Here is a 23,445-nt window from a genome sequence, read left to right on the forward strand (position 1 = left end):
AGTCCATTTTGGTGTTTGTACTTTTGTCCACTTCGATTTTTTGAACTTGGCAACTAGATTCATTCTGGCCTCTAAACTTGGATTTTGTCAAGATTTGATGATATGACTAGTGTTATTAGAACAAGACCGAATCGGACAAATCGACCGAGAACTGATCAATATAATGGTTTGAACAAAAGGGTTGAGCCAATTAACTCAAAAATTGCTTGAAATTGATAAAAAAATAAAAAAAATCAAGACAAAAATCGACAATTGAACAAGTTGACTCGATTTAATAATTTCTTTATTTTTATTTTTTTTAAATTTTTATAAAATTTTAATTATTTATTTAATTATTGTTTGCCTGACAGCTGAACTGATCGAACTAGTTGAATTAGGAACAGGGGGTTTAACATTTTCAATCATGCAATGTAGTTATTAAAACACTGAATGTGGCATTTTAAGATTTGACCACATTATCATTTTTATCTAAATTTTTAAATTTTCAAGTAATGATGTGACACTACATCATCAAAATTTATAATTTTCTAGTCTAGGGATCAAAATGGACTTAATTGTCAAGTTCAAGTATCAAAATAGACTAAAAGAAAAAGTAAAAATACCAAACTGAACTTAGTTACCAAGTTCAGGGACCAAAAATTACAAGCTCTTTATTTATTTTTAAATATCTACTAAGGATACAAATTACACAAATGTGTGAATGTTGAAACATTCTCAAGCATCTCCCTATTCCTACCAAATAGATTCGACTGAAACAACAGTTTTCGCCGAAAATCGGGTTCCAATCTCACTGCTCTTTCTCTGGAACCGGCTCCTCATTTCGATGTTCAGACGATACCGATGTTTCTTGATAAGTGCTTGAACCTGATTCTTTCGTGCTTAAATCGATACTAAGATAATCCGTCAAGACCTTCTTCGCACCCGTGCTGCGATGTGCGATTTTGTTGCTTGTGGAAAATGATGATCTGTCCCCCCTCGCGGGGCTAGCTAGCTGTGCCGGTGAAAAGTTCGGGGTGGTAAATGTTGTTCTATAAGGAGTGCTTGAGACACTCTTCGGACCTATTAAACCGGCTCGTAACAGCGAAGAGAATTGCTCCGAATGTTTCGTTAAGTCATCTATGTAGAGCAGGTCGTCGATACGTGCAACAATGTTATGCGCAAGGCTCTCCAACACTCTCGAGTAGCTTTCTAGAATCGATTTCCCAACATCCTAATCAACAACGTTAACGACTTTTTGTAACTACAAGCTTGGTGAGAACGAATGTTGTTATCGGGATTTATCGAAACATACCTTGTTGTATTGAATTTTGGCCATGTCTAACGTGGTCTGAGGAAGACCGGGGAACCTTTGCTTCAAGCAAAGGAGGACGCTCTCAGCTCGGTCCGCGAGTATGTCTCTCTTGTCTACATCAACTATCAAGTCCTTGACCAATTCCCAACTCGACCGGGCTGCATTGTTGACAGGCCTTTTACGCCATAAATACATCGAGGCCTCCACTCGGTTGGCAATCTCTATCGCTTGATGTTCGGAGGACAAATTAAGGCAATCGAGAAGACATTCGGGTGTAAACATATCTGATGAAATATGTCGATAAATGACATCACCTAAACTGGCTCGACCATTCTGAAACACATTTGGAACAAGAAAACTTAACAACCAAGTAATCAAAACGCCCGAGAAAGCGTAAACCCAAAAACTTATTACCTTTGGAAGTGCTTCCAAATACGATTCGGGGACTTCAATATCAGCAAGACTAACATTGTTGATAGCCATTGCAGCTTTTAGTATCTGGTTCGTGCAATCCCGTTTATGTTGCAATTTCTTTCGTGAACTATCATCGAGGCCTCCTGGAGGTACTCGAGGTACGGGAAGCCACCATTTTTCCTCTTGTCGTTGAAGGGCTTTTCCGAAACAGTTCATCAATCCATCACCTTCCGGGGCTACTATCCCTTGATCAACATACCAAAACTCGGTACCGACAAAGCTATCCAGTATTTCCTGCAACAATGTTGTTCATATCAACAAAACCAAATCATTATCGCACCGAAACGAGAACCAAACGATCTTACAAGAAGCATGTTGTCCAATTTTCTCAATGCAGGGAGGTTAACGTAAAGATCCGATCGAGGCCTACAAGTCATGACCTGAAAATCACAGGTGATTTTGGTGTCAATGGCATTCGAATTGCTTGGGGAGCATGTTGTCCAATTTTCTCAATCGCATTGCATCGATACCGAATAAAAACATGTTCGCTTATCTAGCTTTTACCTCAAGCTTAGTTCCATCAGGAAAAGTCTGAAATGAAGGTACCAATTCAACAATGTGATCACTAACACAAAGAAGCCATTCGATCTCTCGTCGCCACATCGATTTCTTCTCGGCCGGAACCGGTTCTAGCCTCCACATTTGCCCAAATAAGGTGGCTACAAAGTTAAAGCAGCCAATACCAAATCATAAAACAAATGCTCACATTGAAATTTTGATTAAAAAAAAGGATAAATTACATTAGTAGTCACCTAATTATTAGTAAATTTCTTTTTTAGTTACCTAACTATGATGAAGAGTTACAGAATGTCACCTGACTATTTGATATATTTCTTTTTTATCACCAACCGGCTAATGATGACAACTTTTAAAATTGGCATTAGAGTAACTTTAACCCTTAATATTTATACAATGTGTCAATTTAGTCTTGATTTTAAAAAATCTAACCTCAACGATTACACATATTGTAAAAATTTTTTAGAACTAAGACTAAATTGACATAATTTATAAATATTGCGGGTTAAAGTTACTATTATGTCAATTTTAAATGCTAATAAATAATAGGGTAAAAATAAAATTACTAATAATTGAGTTACTACCAACTTATTTTACCCAAAGAAAGAAACCATTGTTAGCAATAGCATACCACAAAGATTGGTGATGGCATTTGAAATAGCCAAAGCTGTGCAAACACCATTTCCACAACCAGACATATCTTCACCAAGCAACAATTTAGCAAATCTTTCCTTCATCAATTCAATCTCTAAAAACCCATTAAAACCAGACACATTAGCATAATGATTCAAGCAAGTAAAATGACGGCCACACACACACACACACATACATAGATACATACATAAATACACTCTTTACCTGAAATTGTGGAGCTTTGTTTCTTTAATTTTGTATCATCCAATGGGGTCTCCTTTGCATCTTCACTACAACTAGAAGTGGAGCAGGAACTACTGTCACTGTGTTCTTTGTTGCTCTTTGTTTCTGCTGTCAAAATATCAGAACTTGAACTACTTTCACAACCCTTGTCTTCAAGCAACACTGCAGATGTACCCAATTGCACACCATTTTCAACGAAGTTTTCATTTTTATCTACAAAGCTTCGTTTTTTTTCAACCAAGTCCTCCATTTCAGCTTTATTGCCACTATGCTTTAGCCTCTGCAAGCAAGAGCTGTTTGTGTCTATGTCTCTGCAACACAAGCTGGTAACAGATTTTGAAACCCAATAGCTGTCAGCTTTAGGCTTTGGTGAAGACAAACAAGGCTTGAACTGGCAATGCTGTTGTTGGTGATAATGTGGTGTTGGGTGGAACTATTTGTTGTTGGTGGGTGAAATATCCATCCGTAAGGTTGTAACCATGTCTCCTTCAATGGGGCAAATTGGAAGTTAAAAACAATAAATAAATGAAGAGAATTTTGGTATGGGTTTTATTTTTCCTTTATATTGTGACAAAAAAGTGGGAGTCTTTGTTATCTTATGGCATGATAACTCATGATAAAACTATTGGTCTAATTTTTTATTTAGTCCTTCTATTATACTAAAATTTTAGATATAATTTCTTTGTCTTAATTTGACATTGTTATTTGGTCCTCTATTTTATATTGTTATCATTAATTGTTGTTAAATTGATGATGTAGATTTGTTTACTGTCAAGGGCAGGTAGGATTTAATCTCGTATAATTATAAGTTAATACATAGTAAAATTTTATTTTAACCTTTTTAAAAATGATAAAATTTTAATTTAGTCATTTTAAAGGCTATAAAGTTATAAGCTAATACAACGGTAAAATTGTATTTTGACTCTTATAAAATTTATAATTCGATTTCGACCCCTAAAAATTTCTAGTTTTGCCCCTATTTACTATTATTCGATCACACAATTAGTGTAAATCCAATTAACAATGTTCATCCAACAATAAATTTACATGTCAATCGAATGTCAAAATTGATCGAAAGAAGAAAATTCACATAATCAGTTTAGGGGCAACACCTAGCAATATTATCGATTTGAATCTACTCATAACATTATAATGAAAGTAATAAAACCAAATTATACCAAATTAAAGGATTAAATGCAAATTTCACCTAGGGACTAAAACAATAATTAGACCAAAACATCTAAAGACCTCCCAAGTTTCCAAATTTTAAATTTTTTTTGAATTTTTTAAAATCAATGAAAAAGTAAGGTAATGGGAAGTCGTGTAGCCGACGGATCCTATCCATTATGTCTACCATTTTTAAAATTTAAATCTTTCATTTTTTTTTATTTTGCTTTATTGCCAGTTCTTGAAGTTACTTGACAACCCTTTTTCATGGCCATCTTGAATTTAAAAAGAAAAATAATTTCAAAATTCAAAACATGTAAAGTAAGAATAATTTTCACTTTATGATGCTTATGTAAGTTATTTTCCACTTTTGTATGGTCATTCATGCAAATATCCCCTTTGGCATTTGAAATTTGACAATTAGGAATCTTCTTTTTTTTCAAATTCAAATCAAATTTGTCAAATCTTGATTTTTTCATAAAAGATGTTTAATTTAATATTTAAATTTAATGTATTCATAACCATAAACCTTGATATGCTATTAAAAGTAAAGATTGGTATGAGAGTAATGGTGAACTGATTGGTTATTGAGAGTTACAGTAAAATATCGGTAGATTTAATACTAGGGAATGAGAGAGGGGGAAGCTCTTCGCTGGAGTTAGAGATCTGTAATTGGATGCTGAAAGATTGGTATGTTAAACTTCGATTTATGTCAAGAACAACAAATATAGTAGTTGATACTATAAGTAAGGAGGTTCGGAGACGTAAAATGGGATTGCTTATATTTGCTTGACCACCTGTGACGATGCATGATGTAATCCTAAAAGATAAATGCTAAATAAGTCTATTTTTAGTTTTTTCTATTGAACATTGCAATTCAACTTCCTTTTTGTAACAAAAAATAAATGAAGTCATATAAATTGATTTTAAAAATAAATTTAATGATAGGCAAAGGGGAACGTAGAGGGTTTGGTTCAAAATTGGTAAATTTATTGTTAAGTCCTTGAAATTTTTTTAAGAAAAATTATATGGTAGATGGTGCTCGTGAGTCAGGCTAGACTGAGGGTCGATTTTTAAAAAAATTCTCAGGCTCGGGTTCAAGTTCGACTTGCTCAAAAATATTGTCTTACATTAATATTTATATATTTTTATAATTAAAAATTACTTAAATTTAGTTTGGATAGGGTTGGATCAACTCGAACACAAAGACTTTTTGTCCAAGCTTGACCCAAGTTGAGTTGGTTTGATAAGACCAAGCAGTCCACTCAACTCATGGATAGGTCAATTTTCAATAATTTATAATTCAATTATGACTTCTAATTTTTGTTAACTTTTTTCTTAATTAAATGAAACTAGAGGTGTTCATGAGTCGAATCCGGCCAGTCTTAAACATAATATTAACACACTTTATGCTTGCCCAAGCTCGGTCTGGTCCAAAATATGTGCTTAAAAGTTTGCCTAAACTTACTCATTTTTGCAAAAGACTAAACCTAAGCCCATTTAAGGCCCACTCATATTATTTTTAATTTTTTTAAAAATATATTTATATTATATTATTTTAATATTCAATAATTGAATACAATTTTTATTTATTGAAATTTTTATATAGTAATGTTAATATTATTTTAATGTTTACACTATAGCAATATTATATATTTAGTATAACTTTATTTTTTTTAATGTGTTCTAATTACATAATGTATAAAAATAACAAAATATAAAGTATTATAAACTTAAAAAATGGTCGGGCTTAAACGGGCCTAAATTTTTTTTACCCAAATCCATTTTTCGGACTTAATATTTTTACTCGAACTCTTCCAAATTTCAGACGAGCCTAAACGAGTAACCCGATCCATGAAAGGTATTAACGAAACTATATATAGAATTATATACTATCAATATTTCAAATAATTCATTAATTTATGTTGTTCCTTTCTTTGCTTACAAAAGTGAAAACCCAAGTTGGAAAACAACTTCTTTTAAGGATTGATTTGAGAATTAAGACAAAATCAAAATAAATTTTCCTCACAACCAACATTGAGAATGATTGGGAAAAATGACATTGAAATTTGAAGTTTAAGGTCTCATAATTATTTATCTAATGAAATCCCTTTGTTTAACATACATCTACACCACTTAGCCTTTTTCTAACTTTCCTTGTAAGGCTTTAGAATCTTGTGGTCACTTCTCTTTGGTTAATGCGGTTGGTCCAACAAAAATTATATTTTAGAATTTGGTTGATGTTGATTTCTAATTTGAAAAGTCATCAGAGGGATTAAAAAAGAAAAAAAAAACTTGATTGTCAAGCTGTTTTGGGTCTTAGTATATCAAAAAGTTAATGTATTAAGAGTTAGATTGTATTTTGTCCCCTTCACTAAGAAAAAGGATAAATTAATCCATGTATGTTAAATTAATCCATTTGTACTATTGAATACTAGCTTGGTTGACAACATAACAAAATAGTGACACGTAGCGTGTCACATGTACCTCAGATTGGCGTACAGGGAACAGTTGAAATGGATGAAATTTTAATAGAAGGACTAGTTTGTTAAATATAGGGACTAACTTGTATATAATTTAGTAGAAAGTGTAAAATGCAATCTGACTCTTAATATAAAGGCTTCATGGTATTTTTACTAATACATGTCTTATTTAAGGTAAAATAGAAAAAGTGTAACGCAACATTTAGCTCTTGAACTTAACAACTCTTTTTGGTCCACGTTAGTTATAAAATTTGATAGTTTTCTTAGTTTTGGTCTATGTGATGATGTGGCACTCTGATATCGTGCTATATTATAACCTAAAAACTATAATTTTATAATAAAAAAAGTGATGATGTGGCACAATATTAAAGTACTAAATTGAATATACTAATAACATGATAGAAAAAATAAAGGGGCTCAATTATGCTAAATGATAAAGAGATTAAAATAATAATTACACCTATGAAATTTCAACTACTTCATTATGGCCCTAACTTATGAAGCAAATTTTATGTTAATCCTAAATTTTGAAACATTTCAATTAAATCCTTAAACTAAAATATTATTTTAGTCAAGTTTTTTTTTCACTGTAATCCTCAATTTTTGCTTTAAAATCAATTTGAATTTGACGTGTTTAAAAATATTTATTAATTTATATATGTTTGACTTTACGTTGACATTTAATTTAAAGCCGACTAAATTAATTTTAGAAAACAATACTTTATTTAATAAATGCGAGTGCAAAACTCAAAATTTAAGATATCTTATGCCCTTAATCCATACATAAATCTATCAACTCAAACCTATCAACTCAGAGTGAAGCTTATACGATCCGTAACGAATCCGAAACATGAACCATAAAACACACTCCAAAATAAACTTATCATTTCGTTTCCCTACTTCCTAGGAGGAAGGTCAGGCACTTTTTCAGCTTTTCTAAAAGCTTTACTCCCGAAAACCAAGAACCCGATCGCATGTCCGAAAACGGCAGCAAGAAAGACTCCGCCGTTAAACGACATGACAGCCAACATCACCATGTAACTCAACCCGGCTCGCACTGTGTGCATCGCTGTCTGGAAGAACCCGGCGGCGACTTTATTAGCTCCGGGCTTGATGATGCTGCAATAAGAGAGCCATTCCACGACCATGGCTAGTGCAAATACCAAGATCAAGGCTAATGCGTACATGCCCGAATTACAACCGGGCCAACCTGAGAAAAGGATTTCGGATTTATGACCCCAATAGAAACTCATGTGTAGCAAGGATTTCCGGTGAACGTGCAGGCCCGTCGTGTTCCAAGCCGACGTGGTTTCGACCATGTTCGCCATCTTCGTACTAGTTTTTTATGGGATTTTGAATACAACTGTGATGGGATTTTAAAGAGAAGTGAATTGGAATCTCCTGAAAAACTCATTTGAAAGCAATCCCAACATGGAACTGGCATTTTCCAAGTTCACACGGACCGAATGAACTGCTACAGCAGAGATTTTCAGATTTTATTCCCTCTTTTTCCATATATAATATATACACTTTAGCTTTATTTTGAGTCCTATTACTCTGTTCTGGCCTTCTGAGTTTTGTTTTAGGAAAATTGTTTTAGCTTTATTAAATGCCATCTTCAATAAAGTGGATGAGGGACTATTAATTTTTTTTAAAAAAAATTAGGAATTTAATGATTTTTTTAAAATCAAGGGTATAATTAATATTTTTAGATTAATGAGAATTTTAAAAAAATTAAGGAGGTTTAATTAAAATTTTAAGGGAGAAATTAAACTTTTTCAAAATCATCATGAAGTAATATTTGTTTCTCTTAAAAAGTAACTAAATTTGTCCAACAAAGTACTTAAGCAATACTAAACACACCCTTAGAGGTATTAATGGGTTCGATAAATTCAGTTCTTATTAAGCTTATACCTCTACTATTATTTAATAGTACTTTGTTCTTTTTTATTTTTTTTTAAAAATCAATAAAAAATTGCATATGGGGAGAGTTGAACTAGACTTGGCCTAGTCCGAAGGTTCGTTCGAAAAGTGGAAGGGTTTGATTAAAAATAATACTCATTTTCTAAATGGGTCAGGCCTTAGGTAAGCTTTTTTTTTTTTGCCTGAGTTCGGCCCAAACTTGCAAAAAAAGAATTGATGTTGTTATTTTGTTTTGCTGTTGTGTTTTGTTGTTGTTTTGCTACTATTTCGCTATTATATTGTTATTATTTTTTTTTGTTGTTGTTTGGATATTTTATAATTTTTGTTTCATTGTTAATTTTGCTATTATTTTTTTGTCCAATCTTATTTTTTGAACCTATATTTTTTTTCAAACCCTTCCACTTTTCAATCAGGCTAAATGACCCAATCCATGATCAGGTGTAATTATCATTAATTTTCCTATAAAATATAAAAAAAAATTAAAACACCCTCTTAATAATATAATTAACTTTGTGAAAATAATAACTTTTTATTTATTTCCCAATTAAATTGTTGACTGATTAACTCTTGACATTAATTCGGTATCTACTCATTCCAACTCAATTTTGACAAAAAAAAAGAGACAATTTTAATCTAAAATTATCAAAATTTAAAACCAATCAAAATTAAAATAATTCAAACCCAAAATAACTCGAAACCGAGATCAGAATAAAAACCTAAAATAATCCCAACATTACAATCTAAAACCACCTAAACCTAAAATTAAATCCAACAAAACAAAACTAAAAAAAGTAACCGAAATGTCCTAAAATTTTAAGCCCTAAATAAGTTCACCTAAATTAACCCCAAATATTATTTAGTTTACAAAGTCATCCCTAACCTTAATACAGTAAAGTTTCTAAATACAACTCAACTTGCTAGCTGCTACGGGTGTTTGGGCTAATTGTTAAAAAAAACCCCTTCTGAACGGCTTCTCCGTGTTACCCTCGCTGTTTTATTGTTCCATTTTTCTCTTAATTGTTGCCATTTTTAGCAAAAAAATGAAAAAAAAAGAAACAAAAAATTTCCATTTCATTTATATCAAAACCCGAGGAGAAGAAAGACCTTTAATACCAACCCATTTCCCATTCCTTTGATTCTCTTTCTTTGTTCTTCCTTTTGGGTTTTTGTTCTTGATCGTAAATCGCCGAGTCTTTGATCATTTCAAGAATCGGCTACATTGAAGGAAGCAGAGAAAGAGAATCATAAGATAACCATTTGTTTAAAATTTTTTTTTGAGGACTTTAATTTGGTTTTTAAATGATGTTGATCAGAATTGGGTGGTTTTGAAGTACTATGGAACTGATTGGTAAACGATTAAAAGATGACGCTTTACATTGGTCGCGAAGCTTCAAAGGTGGGTGTCTGTGTTTGTTATGGTTCGTTCTACATGAGGTTTTTTCAGGGTTTTTGATTTGGTATTTTTTAAAAAATTATTTGTAGTTATGGAAGAGAATTTGTGCAGAAACAAGTGCAGAGAGCAATCTTTTTATAGGCAATTGGAAATACATTATTGCCGGTTTCGTTTTTCAGGTTCATTTTCTGCATTTTTTTTAATAGATGCTTGATTTTATGAAGAGATTTGTATATAGTGAATTGTAATACTTAGAGAAATCTAAGCTTATGGCATTGTTTTAGCATTTGAATTAGGGTTGAAGGTGTTACTTTTATGCTGTTTCTCGAAAGAATTTTGGGTCATTTGAGATTGTTAAATGTGTGTTTGTGTGTTGCAAAGTTCAAGTAATACTTTAATTAGTCATTTTCTGGCCTTTTGTTTTGGTATTAAATCTAGCATTTGAGGGTTTAAGTTGTTACTTTTATGTTGTTTCTCGGAAGAATTTCGGGTCATTCGAGATTGTTTAGTGTGTGTTTATGTGCCTTTGTTTTGGTTTTGAAATGTAGCATTTGGATTAGGTTTAAGGTGTTACTTTTATGCTGTTTCTCGAAAGAATTTCAGGTCATTCGAGTTTGTTTGGGGTGTGTTTTTGTGTTACAAAGTTCAAGTATACTTAATTATGTTCATTTTCTGGCCTTCTGTTTTGGTACTGAAATGTAGCACTTGAATTAGGGTTTAAGTTGTTACTTTTACTCTCTTTTTCGAAAGAATTTCAGGGTCATTTGAGATTGTTTAGTGTGTGTTTATGCATTACAAAGTTCAAGTACACTTAATTATAGTCATATCTGGCCTTTTTATTTTGGTACTGAAATGTGCATTTTGCTCTCTGAAGTACATACACGGTGTAGCTGCTCGAGGAGTTCATTATCTACACTGGCCTGGACCGACACTACAGGATCTTGGATTCTTTCTTCTTCCAGTAAGTACAAGTTTCTTCTGTTTTTCCCTTTTGCTTATATCTCCATGATGTACAAGTTTCATATACTTAATTTTCTTGTAAATTTAGGAGCTTGGACAGGATAAAGTCTATGTTAGCGAGACAGTGTTCATGTTTGTCTTTCTATCATTTTTCTTGGTAAAGTTATATTCCTCATTAGTTTCAGTTTTGAGTAGCATCGTTTTTGTTTCCAGTTCTAATGCATGAATTGCTATTTGCAGTGGACTTTCCATCCTTTTGTTTTCAAGGTCAAAAAGTTCTATACGGTTCAAATTTGGTGCAGGGTGCTAGCATATTTAGTTGTAAGTGCTAATGCATTAGTCTCTCTTTTGTTCTGATCATAAATATGCACCCACCATAGGTTCCTTTACTAAAGCAGTTTTAAGGTTCTTTGCTTTTCATATTTTGCCAATGTATGTTACCATGTTTGAGTGAGAATCAACTTCAGCATTGTTGGTTCAAAACCCTTTTTATCTTTGACCAAATGTTTCTATCCACAGGGACGAAGCTAGAAAATTGCTTTAGGGGGGCTAGAAATGAATCATAAATTATTGGGGGGCCAAAGCGCAAATTTACTAACATGTAATTTCATAAAAAATTAAGGGACTAAATGGAAAATCTACCATTTTGGGGGACCAAGGCCACTGCTTGCCCCCCTTTGTCTTCATCCTTGTCTATCGATTGGAAGTACCACTTTCATCAATGACCGGTCCAGTAAAAATTGAACTCAATGCTGAAGTTGTTCATCTATACTAATTTGGTGCAAATCTTGATAAATCAGAAGCCTTTAGCATTTCCTCTGTAATTTTACTTAATAGTTGTTTGTTTCATTTATTTATTTGTTGCAGGTTTCTCAGACTCTCCGAATTTTCACTTTCTATTCTACTCAGCTTCCCGGTCCAAATTACCATTGCCGACCGGTATATTTGTTCTCTGGGGGTTAATGTAACAAATGAAACGGATTGGTTTTATCGTTTTAGTAAATAACTTGTGTTTGTTGCAGGGTTCAAAGCTTGCTAGATTGCCAGAACCGGATGGTGTGCTAGAAGTCCTCGTAATTAATTGTTTGTATTTTTCTTTTGTTGAACTCTTGATTTATTGTTTTTAAAAAACATAGATATGTTCTTTAAGCATATACTCATTTGATTGTCGAATTTGCAGTTCCTCAAGGTGTAATATATGGCTGTGGTGACTTGATTTTTTCATCGCACATGATTTTCACCCTCGTCTTTGTTCTCACCTATCAGAAATACGGCACACGAAGGTAAAACATGGTTTGTTCGTATTTAATCAATGGACGAGTCATCCTAAGTATGGCTGTAGTTGTAGCCTAAGTATGTTTGATCGGTTTTCTCGTATATAATCAATGCACTAATCATCCTAGCTTTGCTCTGTAGACATTGCATATGAGTAAACAAATTGATTGGTTTCTAACGATGTCATTTGTACAATCGCAGATGTATAAAGCAATTTGGTTGGACGATAGCTATTATTCAAAGTCTCTTGATTGTAGCATCTCGCAAACATTACACAGTTGACGTAGTTGTCGCTTGGTAATGAAGCAAACTCCCAAAATTTTTTATTTATACATAACTAAACTTCATCTTCGTTTTAATTTGGCGGGGTTTTCTCCAGGTATACTGTTAATTTAGTGGTATTCTTCGTAGACAAGAAATTGCCAGGTTAGAAATGTTTCGATCTTATCTAACTTTGGTCATGGCATTTTGGTAGTGGTTCTAACACTAACATTTTACTGCAGAATTGTCCGACAGAACTAATGGAAGTTCGCTTCTTTTGTTACCATTGAGCACCAAAGATAAAGATAATTGGACCAAAGAAGAGAATCACAAGCTTTTGAACGGGAATTCTGTAAACCCTGCTGATCGGGTACGGTAACTTTATCAGTTTAACTCTTTTCCCTCTTTGGATATCTTGGTATTTATTGGTAGTGTTTTCTAAATTTGTTTAGAGGCCAAGATCTCAAAGTAATGGCAAGAATCTGGAAGATGTCAATATAAACCAGGTCGATACTTCAATGAACAGCACACCATAATGGGGGACTGTTTTGAAACCATATCGTTCTTGGATTTAAAGGCTCGGCTTCTTCCAAAAATGGTAAACTTTATTTGTAATTCTTAAAAGAAAAAAACAGTACTTGCTATTTCTTGGTTTAAAACCATCATCAGCTATCATTAGCATCAAACATGTACATGCTGGTTCTTTCTTTTCTCTTGTTGATAGCTTTTTTTTTTCATTTGTTGTAGCTTTTGAAATATTGGTTCTCTTTTTTTGTCTAATTACGGTTTTAGTCCATCTAACATGGAAAAATTTGAGATTTAGTCCTTCTACTTTATTTTGGCATAAATTGTTCCCTCGATTTTTATAATGTTTTTACTTTTTAGTAGGTAGTTATTGTTAAAGTGATGACAGTAAATTTTCTTAAACAACATTAAGTATTCATTGAACATCTAAATTTATTATTGGTTGAAATAATAGTAAAAAAAATTCAATTATTCTTTAACTGCAACAACTAACGGTACTATTTGGTTTTAGTCCATCTACCATGGTGCAATTTGAGATTCGGTCCCTTTATTTTGGTATAATTTGGTTTTAGTAGGTAGTTGTTGCTGTTAAAGTGATGACAATAATTTTTTCTTAAACAACATCAAGCATTCGATTTAATTTTCCATTATCTTGACTGTGACCAAATAATGGTAAAAGAAAATCCCAATCATATTGATTTAGACCTATTTATAGTAGAGGATCAAATTATACTATCGAATTATGTCAAATTCAATGTGAATGATTGGAACATAATTGTTGTCTCTCTCAATACAGGATTTGCAGGTGAGAAGTGCTTGAATCTCAAAAGAACTTAAATCCCAAAAGGGGGTACGAACTATGGCCAAGCTTTGAAAACTCTGGTTCCTGTGACTAAAATGGCTATGGTGATTTCAATACCCTGGAGCCACCATTTGTCTACAATTCTTACCCTTTTTCAATACCTTTGAATGGGGCAATGACGTACATGGAAAGAAAGAGAAAGGCTTCTTTTCGTAGCCAGGCTGCTTAGTCTTTATTGCTTGTGTAAACCCTTTTTCTTGTAATGTTCCAATTAATATACCTTCCACAGTTTTTTTAACAGCATTTCACTCATTAATAGAAACTGTCACTCTCTAATAGAAACTTGAAACTTGTTAGGATAATTATCACCATCTATCCAAATTCCATCTGGGTTTGGGCCGATAGGTTTTGAACCGGCATCTGCCCAAACTTACAAGGTTTCAGATTGAGCTTGCAGGCGGAGTTCGCTCGCCCAGCCTATTCCCTATGAATCTATATGTGCATGAGAACATTTAACACGTATTAAACCTAGAGTAGGGGCGCGTCTGTATGAATAGAGTTTACCTAGTATGTCAATTCAATGAAAAGTACCCATATCATAAAAATAGAAAAATATCACTAGAAAAAGAGAGAAAAAAAATTACCTCAACAAAACAAAATATTGGGTCTTGATTCTCTATTTTTGGGGGTCAATTAATTGGAATTTATTAATATGCAAGCTTACAAAGAAAGTGAATCTTAATGGTATCGTACATAAGAATGTAAGCGCTAAGCTACACATATCTCGAAAAACTAGTATCATCGTTTGATAAAAAATGAAGACCTTGGGAAATACATGACCCTAAAGATGTTTTTTTCCGACTTTTTCACCTAAAAAGTTTAAAAAATAAATTATCAATTAAATTGATTAAAAATATATAAAAATTGGAACCATCCCAAAATTCAATATAATAATTTTTATTGTTTCTCGTTATTTTAAAATTAACCTCCAATGTTACCAAAAAAATTTGAAAAAAAAGTTAAATTACATAATGTGTAAATATTGAAGGTAATGTTATAATCAAGACTAAATTGATATAATTTATAAATTTTGATAATTAAAGTTGCTATTAAGTCAATTTTAAAAGCTACCACCATTAGTTAACTAGTGACCAAAAAAAATAAAATTAAATAATTGAATGATCAAAAATAAATTTACTAATAATTAAGTGACTACAAATATAATTTAGCTTAAAAATATGTTATCTATCTTTATAAATTGTCAATGTAATAAAAATGTCAAGTATATGTGCTGTACAACAGCTAGTGTTGCTTGCCCATGTGGGATTCTCTATGGAGGGTGCTTATGTCGACAAATTGACGGCAAAGAGGCCCCATTTTTCTTCCATAATCTTATAAGCTAAGGTTAAAATGTTTGATGCCCTCAAAAGCAATGCTGCCGCAATTTCAGCTCTGAAAATTTGGTCCTACTAGTTTATCTCAATTTTATCCCGTAAATTTTGATATAAATTCGAAAATCAACTTGATTTAACCTGATTAGATCATAAATATTTAACAACTCAAATTTATTAACCCTAATTAAAATAACTTTAAAATATAAAAATCTAAATTGTTCCAATCCAAATTAACTTAAAATCGATTTCTCCGATAAATTTTCGGGCGGAATGGAGGTGCAAACTTTCATCATTGTTGCATGTAATAACGACCACTTTCTCCTTTTGCATGCATTGCCGGGCCTTTAGGTTTTTTTTTTTCATGTAAAAGAATAACCAAAAAAAGGGTCCTCTTGAACCCTAATAAGTGGGTGATATTAATTATGTCACCACCCGTTAGACAAGGATTCTCTTTATTTTTCTATTATTATTATTATTTTTTCGATCTTTTTATCGGATTAAGTTTTAAATTTAAGCATAATAGAATAATTAAAATTATGATTTTTAAAGAGGTTATCAATAATATAAAGGTAGAGGAACTACAACCATAAATAGAATGGTTTGATTGAAACGATATTTTTATTTAAGAGTTCGATTAAAATTAAAATTTTAAAATGAGCATTGAGATTTCATCTTATTTTATAACCCAAAAAATAAAATTAAAAAAAAAATCGATGAGTCATGTTTACATATGGTTATAGAGGGGCTAGGAGAGATGTTCTTCAAAAAAAATAAAATGAAACTCGATGCTCTCAAGTTTTTATAAGATGAAAGTGAACTTCAAGAATGTCGAAGTTTTATAATGAAAAAAGTAATAACATAAGTTTCTCTCCTTCATCTCTCCTTTTTATTCTATTTCTTGTGACTTTACATTTTTCTCGTCTCTATTACGAACATTTGTATATTTAATCTCATATTTATCTTATAAAAATTTGAAATAGTCTGCAGTTATTTCGTTTTCGTTGAAGAATATTTCTCTAAGCGTAAATAAATCAAATTACATGTTTTTCCCAGGTAAGATGTGCAACTCAATTTTCCAATGGATTCCTAAAAAAATAATTTTTTTATGCTAATTGTATATTTATAAATAATTTTTTAGATGATTTTTTTTTCATAAAACATGATTCTTGTTTCATGCAGAACACATATTTCCCAATTTAATTTCATGTACCACATTTTCAACAAAAACAAAAGCGTGAATCCAAAGAAAAAAAATTGTGGAATTGTCCCTCTCAAGATTCTTAGTAAAATAAGGGTCTAATTCTGATTTTAATCCTTTAAACATTCAACTGACATGTAAATTTATTAATAATTGAATACGATCGATTGGATTTCCACATGACCAAATAAATTTATTTTCAAAATCACAGGGATTCTAATTACTTGTGCAATCAATTTGAATTTATTAATAATATTATAAAAAGATCAGATATATTAAACTAGAAAGATCACGATTCAAATTTAGTATAATAAAAGAACTAACATAATAATTAAACCCGAAATAAGATCATTAAAGGTAATCTTTTCTTCTTCTTTTTTTGTACATATAATGATATAGCCTTAAAGCTAAAGTTATGTCAGTACTAATCTATCTCAAACAATGGACACATGGCGCAATGGATATCATCATCCAATAAATTTCTCACAATATCTAGGGATTTCTTACAAATAATCAATTGTTCCATTTTGTCTCGAGCCTCTTTGGCGATAGATCTGTCTCTATGTTACTTTCTTTCAGGATTTGCTGAAATTTTACTTCCCAATCCTTAATATATCAGTCTTGAATAAGCCTAACTTCACTGTAATTATTGGCTATTGCTAATCCCTTTTGTATAACGGCAATCAGCAAAGAATTATCACTCTCAATCTCTACTTGATAGTACTCCTATGCCCAAGCATACTTTTAAACCTTCAAGTAACGCTCGAGCTTCAATTTGAAAAATATCTGACAATCCTACTACCATTTCAAAACCCCCGTCCAACTTTCATTTGGCTCTCTCACCACTCCGCCTATGGCCGCTCTTGGACTAAAATTCGATATTGAACCATCAACATTCACCTTATATATATGTCATCCATGAGTAGAAAATTGCCACTAACCCTTAATCATGGATCTACAAGTTAAATCAATTTCTTTAGTATAAAAATTGTAAGTTGGAGCTTAGAAATGTATAAAAAAAATTGTTAATGCAACTTTACCAAAATCTTAAGACCAAACTGATGGACAATCACATAAAGTCTGCTTTCCCACGCCAATGATTTGTTTGACTTTTTGAGCAAACGAAGCACGTTGCTTGTCGTTGATATGTTTGACTTTTGACATTATGTAAATTAAAAATCAAAGAGGGAAAGGAAAAACAAATGATGAGTTTTAAAGAAAAAGGAAATAGCTTTTATGGAATGGGGTTGGATAAATTGTAAAATTCAATAAATTATAGGGTTAATTTTAATAGACATCCTCTAATTATGCTTAGATTTTAAATTGATCCTTGAACTTCAAAATGTTTTGATTGAATCCTTAAAGTATTAATATTATGTCAATCAAATCCTTTTATCAACCTAGACATTAGTTTAAACATTAAATGCCATATCAAAAATTGCGATAAGCATATTTAGAACACGTGAATTAAATTATAAATATGTATATGTGTATATATATATATATATTATATGGACAATTTGTATCTAACATGTTAAAAAAAAAAGAAAATAGTTTCTACATTAAACACGTTATGTTTAAGTTGTCCATTCGATAATTTGGGTAGGTGTATTTACAATTTTATTCACATGTTTTAAATATGTTTCACATTAAAACTTAATTAGAGGTGTCAATTGAGACACTGGTGCTCCTAAACTACTTGAGTTTGATTCAAAAAAATTAAACTAGATTCTTTGTTTGTCGAGCCAAGATGGAACTCGAGGTGCTTGAGTTATTAATTAAGCCAAATTTGAGCTTAGTAATACCCGGTTCGAACGACTCATAAGACTTATCAACCTTTTCAATTTTAATATATATTTTAGACATTTTATATTATGTTATTATGTTATTGCCCTTAATATATGTTATTAACTCTAATATTAATTGTTGAGCCTAGTTAGAGCGCAAGTTTAAATACATGCGAGCTTAATCAAGCTTGAGCTTAAGTACAAAAATTGATAAACAAGCTTAATTGAGTTAACTCGTTTATATCCCAACTTGACCTCAAGCTTGAAAATAGATGTTCGATTAAGTTTAAGTGAAATATCGAGCTTCGAATTTCAAGTCGAGCTCAAACTTTTCAGTATTGAAGCTCAGTTCGACTTTCCTCTATTACTCCCGTAATTTGAACTAGAATTTAAGTACTAAATTGACAATTTAGTGGAAAGAAGAACCCAAGGGATATAATACTAGTACTTCGAGAACTTAACAATTTGACGTTTAGGGACCAATTTAAAATCTGAGTGATAGTTTGAGGGCATTAATTGGAATTAACCCTGAATTGCAAGTCATAAAATGTCGCATTTTTATTGCAGAGCGAGGGAAAAAGTTGTGTTAAGCTGAAGAAAGCACACAGTAAAGGACAAAAAAAAAAACCAGAACTTTGGGTTCACAACGATCAGAATTTGGGATTTTAGCACCAATGTATGGTGTATGATCATTTAACAAGTCATTGATTCCCCCATTTTTTTGATCGATTTGACTTGAAAAAGAAAAAAAAATGGGTGCTCGTTGTTCTAAATTCTCTATCTGTTGGTTTCAATCTCACCTGAAAGCTACCGTTCTTGAATCCTCCGATTTGGGTACCTTTTTTTTCCCTCTGTTTCTCTTTCTCTGTTTAGGAAAAGCAATGTCATGTGTCTTTATGTTATAATTCAATGTAGATAATGGAGGCAAAGGTGAGAAGCAAACATGGCCGAGTTTCACTGAGTTCAGCTTAGAACATATGAAAGCTGCCACAAATGGATTCTCTTCAGATAACATAGTATCTGAACATGGTGAAAAAGCTCCTAATGTTGTTTACAAAGGGAAGCTCCTCAAAAACGATCTTTGGGTTGCCGTTAAACGTTTCAACAAGTTCGCTTGGCCTGATCCTCGTCAATTCCTGGTCTGTTTAATTCAATCCCATTTGCTCATTTTCATTTTGTTTTCTAACTGTTTGTTTAAAATACTGAGTGAATTTTATGTTAAAATTTGTGTGTGTTTTTAGGAGGAAGCGAGAGCTGTTGGGAGTTTAAGGAGTGAACGGTTAGCTAACCTGATTGGTTGCTGTTGTGAAGGCGAGGAAAGATTGTTGGTCGCCGAGTTTATGCCTCATGAAACGTTGGCTAAGCATCTTTTTCACTGTACGTTAATACCTTTTTCTGGTTAAAAAACCTCTCCAGTCCATCTCAATTTCAAAATTGAGCGAATTGGTTCCTATAAAAAAATTGGGGCAATTTAATCGTGTCAATTTCGAAACTGAATAACTAAGGACAATTAATCACGATGCTAACCTTAGTTGTTTAGTTTCGAAATTGACTAGATTAAATTGCTTTGATTCTTTCGAGAGGGACTAATTTGCTCAATTTTCGAATTTGAGAGGGATTGGAGAGGTCTTTCTACCCCTTTTTTCTTTATTTCTTCTTCGTTGTGTAAATGAAGTAAAAATAAGTACTGGGTTATATTTGTTAGGGGAAAATCAGCCGATGAAATGGGCAATGAGGTTAAGGGTGGCACTATACTTGGCACAAGCATTGGAGTATTGTAGCAGTAAAGGAAGAGCTTTGTACCATGATCTTAATGCTTACAGGATTTTGTTTGACAATGTGAAATTTAATGAAGATTTTGCTTGTAAAAATTACCCCTCTTTTTTTAAAAAAAAGGTTCTGATTCTGAATTGGGTTTTATGTGGCAGGATGGTAATCCTAGGCTATCTTGCTTTGGCCTAATGAAGAATAGCAGAGATGGCAAGAGTTATAGTACAAACTTAGCTTTTACACCTCCAGAATATCTAAGAACAGGTTAAAATTTGTTTAAACAATTCATTTTTTGGTCTAAAGTGTAAGGACTAATTTACTAATGAGTAGAGGGGGCAAAATACAATTCCTGATACTTTTAGCTTATGGATTACTTTGAATATTAGCTCAAAGTTTGGATATTCTTTGGCAGGTAGAGTGACGGCTGAAAGCGTTGTATATAGCTTTGGAACCTTGCTGTTAGATCTTATGAGTGGCAAGCATATCCCTCCTAGCCATGTAAATTATTGACTCTTAATGAATTTTTATTGTTTTTAGGATCTTCTCTTTGTTACTGAAGTAGCAGGACAAAGTTTGGTCATATGAACTTAATAGGAAACTCTTGTACCATGAAAACTCTTGTACTAGGAGATGGATTGCATTTTGCTGCTTCTACTAAAAAAATAGGTAAATTAACCTTTGTACGTTAAATAAAAGAACAAACTGGTCTTTCTATTATAAATTTCATCCGTTTTTACTGTAAAAAATAGGTCCTTGTACATCAACGTGAGGTACATGTTACATGACGTCTAACTGTTTGGTTATTCCGTCGGCTACACTAGTTGTTAACAGTAGAAATAAATGAAATTTTTAACAAAAAGGATCAGTTTGCTTTTTAATCCAACGTACAGAGACTAATTTGCCTATTTTTTGAGTAAAGGAGGCAAAATGCAATTTGGCTCCTAGTACAAGGACTCCATGGTACTTTTACCTCTAAAAGCTTTTCGATGCCAGCATTTGGATGCTGTTTAGGATGTTGAACTCGAATTAATGCATGGTGTTGAAGTGAATTCACTGTTTGTAGGCACTTGACTTGATTCGTGGCAAGAATTTTCTCATGTTGATGGATTCTGCTCTGGAGGGTCATTTCTCTAATGATGATGGAGCAGAGTTAGTTCGGTTAGCTTCTCGTTGTTTACAGTATGAAGCTCGTGAAAGGCCAAATGCGAAGTCACTTGTTGTATCTCTCATGTCAGTTCAGAAGGAAGCAGAGGTACGTTTAAATTGCAGATCGAATTGACTACAAGAAGTTCATATTCTCTAGCTGTTATTTTGTGTACCATGCACATATCTCATGAGATTGAGTATTGCTAGGTACCATCGTATGTTTTGATGGGTATTCCACAAGGAACCACTTCTCCAAAACAGCCACTGTCATTAACTCCTTTTGGAGAGGCTTGCTTGAGGTTTGATCTGACTGCCATACATGAAATATTGGAGGAAAAGGGATACCAAGATGATGAGGGTATCGCAAACGAGGTTTGCTACTTCATCCTTGATGTTCTATTTGCACAAATCGTGAAACATGTCGTTCTGTAAGCCATTTATAGCATAACCAATGACTAGTGCCAAGCAAAGCTTCGTTGTTATCTTAAATTTAACTAACGGCAAACATAAACATTCTTCTGCCTGTCACAAGCTCATATCGGGGTACGGATTTGAGAAGATAATGGATATAAGAAACGCTATTGTCAATGATTGATAACCATTTACTGCTAAATTTTCCAGTGGAGACACAATTCTATATACCAAATTGTTTGGTGAAATCCACATTTTCTGACTTAAATGAGCACAAAGGATTATTTCCTTGGATTATTTGCAGCCTACTTGGTCCTGCTCATTCTTTTTCCTGACTTTTCAGCTTTCTTTCCAAATGTGGACCAGCCAAATGCAGGACACCTTGAACTCCAAGAAACATGGAGATACTGCTTTTCGAGCTAAGGATTTCACAAGTGCAATCAATCACTACACACAGGTAAGCTTCCCACATCCAAATCTATATAGTTTGTGGTTCTTGACTATAATACTGAGTTCAAGACTATATGACTCCTAATTTGAAACATTAGACACCATTTTATGCAAAAACAGAGAAACATGAAATGGGATTTGGGTGGGGTTGAAGCACTTGGCTAGTGTTTTCAGTAAAAAGAAAGTTGTCTGATAATCAGCATGATATATATGTATAGACTCAAAGACCTTGTCTGTCATGTAGTTCATTGATGGCGGAACTATGGTGTCACCAACAGTCTATGCAAGACGCTGCTTGTCGTACTTGATGAATGATAAGCCACAAGAGGCGCTCGGGGATGCTGTGCAAGCACAGGCGGTTTCCCCAGAATGGCCGACCGTGTTCTATCTACAAGCAGCTTGCCTGTTTAGCCTAGGGATGGAAAGCGACGCCCAAGAGAACCTCAAAGATGGCACTAACTTGGAAGCCAAAAAGAGCAAACACTGAGCATTTTGTATAGGTTTTCAATTTTTTTTTTTAAATTTAATTTTCTTTTACTCCCATAGTTTACTTTAAGCTCTTTCATTTATTCCTTCATTTTCTTCATTATGTGATTTCGATAGATTTCTTCAATTTTTTTTTTTATTGTTGGTTTTGATAATTCATGTTTATTCAATGTCTGTTCGAGACTTTTAGCTGTTACAGATGGTTGCCTATAGAAAGAATCATTAGCATTATTGGTCATTTGACCTCTGCCGTGTGTGATCAAATCAGTCTCTCCGGTCATCATCTCTAATATTGATAAAATGTCTTGTTCTGGAAGACTTTTTAGTGCAAAGTCATCCTTAGCATCGGCAACCATCAGAACTTGGGGACCCTCCAATGTATGCTGGAGTACCAACCATTTCATTTGAGGAGACTGAAATGCAGAAGCAACCTAAGCTGCAGCAAAGACACAAACTTGAGGATCTTGCATGTGTCATGGACCACGTGTTGAGACCGCGGGTGACAATTGAGATTGCCAACGAGGGCTAAAAGGCCGACCGAGTCACTAGAGGGATGTTGGATCTAGTGTCTAAGTGTAATATTTTTTTTATGTATATTTATATTTTTTAAACAAAATGATTTGATAAAATATTTATTAATTACATTAATACTCTTTTATCTTTGATATTTTTACACACAAAGTAAAACGAAAACAAATATTAATTCATTGGTTATCTAGCATTTAACTAGTACTCCACATTATTCGTAATCGAACCGTAAAGCAAGAAGATATTTTGTATTAATAGATGAATCTAAACATGTCTTTAATCTAATTGAAAATGGGCAAACTGAAAGATTAATATGTCGCCTATCAAGT

The 23,445-nt window shown here is 32.7% G+C and overlaps 4 protein-coding genes across 6 annotated transcripts; 2 read left to right on the plus strand and 2 right to left on the minus strand.

Moving 5' to 3' along the window:
- Positions 1 to 630: 630 nt before the first annotated feature.
- On the minus strand, positions 631 to 3,726 carry LOC107958023 (rop guanine nucleotide exchange factor 7). Of its 2 annotated transcripts, XM_016893673.2 has the most exons (7): positions 3,140 to 3,726; positions 2,913 to 3,029; positions 2,270 to 2,424; positions 2,071 to 2,145; positions 1,706 to 1,999; positions 1,292 to 1,624; positions 631 to 1,210 (listed from the first exon to the last, which is right to left on the minus strand). In XM_016893673.2, the coding sequence occupies exons 1-7, from the start codon at positions 3,405 to 3,407 to the stop codon at positions 788 to 790; spliced, it is 1,665 nt and encodes a 554-aa protein (XP_016749162.1). In that variant the 5' UTR covers positions 3,408 to 3,726; the 3' UTR covers positions 631 to 787. The 2 variants fall into 2 exon arrangements, with proteins under 2 accessions (XP_016749162.1, XP_040971619.1); XM_041115685.1 differs by lacking the exon at positions 2,913 to 3,029 and having other exon boundaries at positions 3,140 to 3,694.
- A 3,759-nt stretch (positions 3,727 to 7,485) lies between these two features.
- On the minus strand, positions 7,486 to 8,295 carry LOC107961280 (copper transporter 4). Its single transcript, XM_016897456.2, has one exon. The coding sequence runs from the start codon at positions 8,133 to 8,135 to the stop codon at positions 7,704 to 7,706; it is 432 nt and encodes a 143-aa protein (XP_016752945.1). The 5' UTR covers positions 8,136 to 8,295; the 3' UTR covers positions 7,486 to 7,703.
- A 1,326-nt stretch (positions 8,296 to 9,621) lies between these two features.
- Positions 9,622 to 14,244, plus strand: LOC107958024 (phosphatidylinositol:ceramide inositolphosphotransferase 1). The gene is made up of 13 exons (XM_016893674.2): positions 9,622 to 10,126; positions 10,213 to 10,302; positions 10,998 to 11,084; positions 11,172 to 11,240; positions 11,324 to 11,404; positions 11,951 to 12,022; positions 12,106 to 12,166; positions 12,264 to 12,366; positions 12,560 to 12,655; positions 12,738 to 12,784; positions 12,862 to 12,989; positions 13,072 to 13,217; positions 13,941 to 14,244. Exons 1-12 carry the CDS (start codon positions 10,094 to 10,096, stop codon positions 13,153 to 13,155), a joined length of 951 nt encoding a protein of 316 aa, XP_016749163.1. The 5' UTR covers positions 9,622 to 10,093; the 3' UTR covers positions 13,156 to 13,217; positions 13,941 to 14,244.
- Positions 14,245 to 18,895: 4,651 nt separating this feature from the next.
- LOC107958025 (serine/threonine-protein kinase BSK6) lies at positions 18,896 to 23,236 on the plus strand. 2 transcript variants are annotated; one of them, XM_016893675.2, is made up of 10 exons: positions 18,896 to 19,159; positions 19,241 to 19,464; positions 19,567 to 19,702; positions 20,031 to 20,164; positions 20,254 to 20,359; positions 20,508 to 20,593; positions 21,159 to 21,347; positions 21,449 to 21,613; positions 21,996 to 22,109; positions 22,347 to 23,236. In XM_016893675.2, exons 1-10 carry the CDS (start codon positions 19,078 to 19,080, stop codon positions 22,587 to 22,589), a joined length of 1,479 nt encoding a protein of 492 aa, XP_016749164.1. In that variant the 5' UTR covers positions 18,896 to 19,077; the 3' UTR covers positions 22,590 to 23,236. The 2 variants fall into 2 exon arrangements, with proteins under 2 accessions (XP_016749164.1, XP_016749165.1); XM_016893676.2 differs by lacking the exon at positions 22,347 to 23,236 and having other exon boundaries at positions 18,920 to 19,159; positions 22,019 to 22,109.
- Positions 23,237 to 23,445: the final 209 nt, after the last annotated feature.

The sequence above is a fragment of the Gossypium hirsutum genome, chromosome A01, assembly GCF_007990345.1.
Source record: "Gossypium hirsutum isolate 1008001.06 chromosome A01, Gossypium_hirsutum_v2.1, whole genome shotgun sequence".
NCBI classification, from domain to species: Eukaryota; Viridiplantae; Streptophyta; class Magnoliopsida; order Malvales; family Malvaceae; genus Gossypium; species Gossypium hirsutum.

Coding starts and splice junctions, on each gene's coding strand:
- LOC107958023 (XM_016893673.2), bottom strand. CDS start 3,407: ATGGAGGACTTGGTTGAAAAAAAACGAAGCTTTGTAGATAAAAATGAA. Junction 2,000..2,070: donor AATTGGACAACATGCTTCTT/GTAAGATCGTTT, acceptor ACATTGTTGCAG/GAAATACTGGATAGCTTTGT. Junction 1,211..1,291: donor CCAAAATTCAATACAACAAG/GTATGTTTCGAT, acceptor GTTGTTGATTAG/GATGTTGGGAAATCGATTCT.
- LOC107961280 (XM_016897456.2), bottom strand. CDS start 8,135: ATGGCGAACATGGTCGAAACCACGTCGGCTTGGAACACGACGGGCCTG.
- LOC107958024 (XM_016893674.2), top strand. CDS start 10,094: ATGACGCTTTACATTGGTCGCGAAGCTTCAAAG. Junction 11,085..11,171: donor TTGGATTCTTTCTTCTTCCA/GTAAGTACAAGT, acceptor TTGTAAATTTAG/GAGCTTGGACAGGATAAAGT. Junction 11,241..11,323: donor TCTTTCTATCATTTTTCTTG/GTAAAGTTATAT, acceptor TGCTATTTGCAG/TGGACTTTCCATCCTTTTGT.
- LOC107958025 (XM_016893675.2), top strand. CDS start 19,078: ATGGGTGCTCGTTGTTCTAAATTCTCTATCTGTTGGTTTCAATCTCAC. Junction 20,165..20,253: donor ACAGGATTTTGTTTGACAAT/GTGAAATTTAAT, acceptor TTTATGTGGCAG/GATGGTAATCCTAGGCTATC. Junction 22,110..22,346: donor CAATCAATCACTACACACAG/GTAAGCTTCCCA, acceptor TCTGTCATGTAG/TTCATTGATGGCGGAACTAT.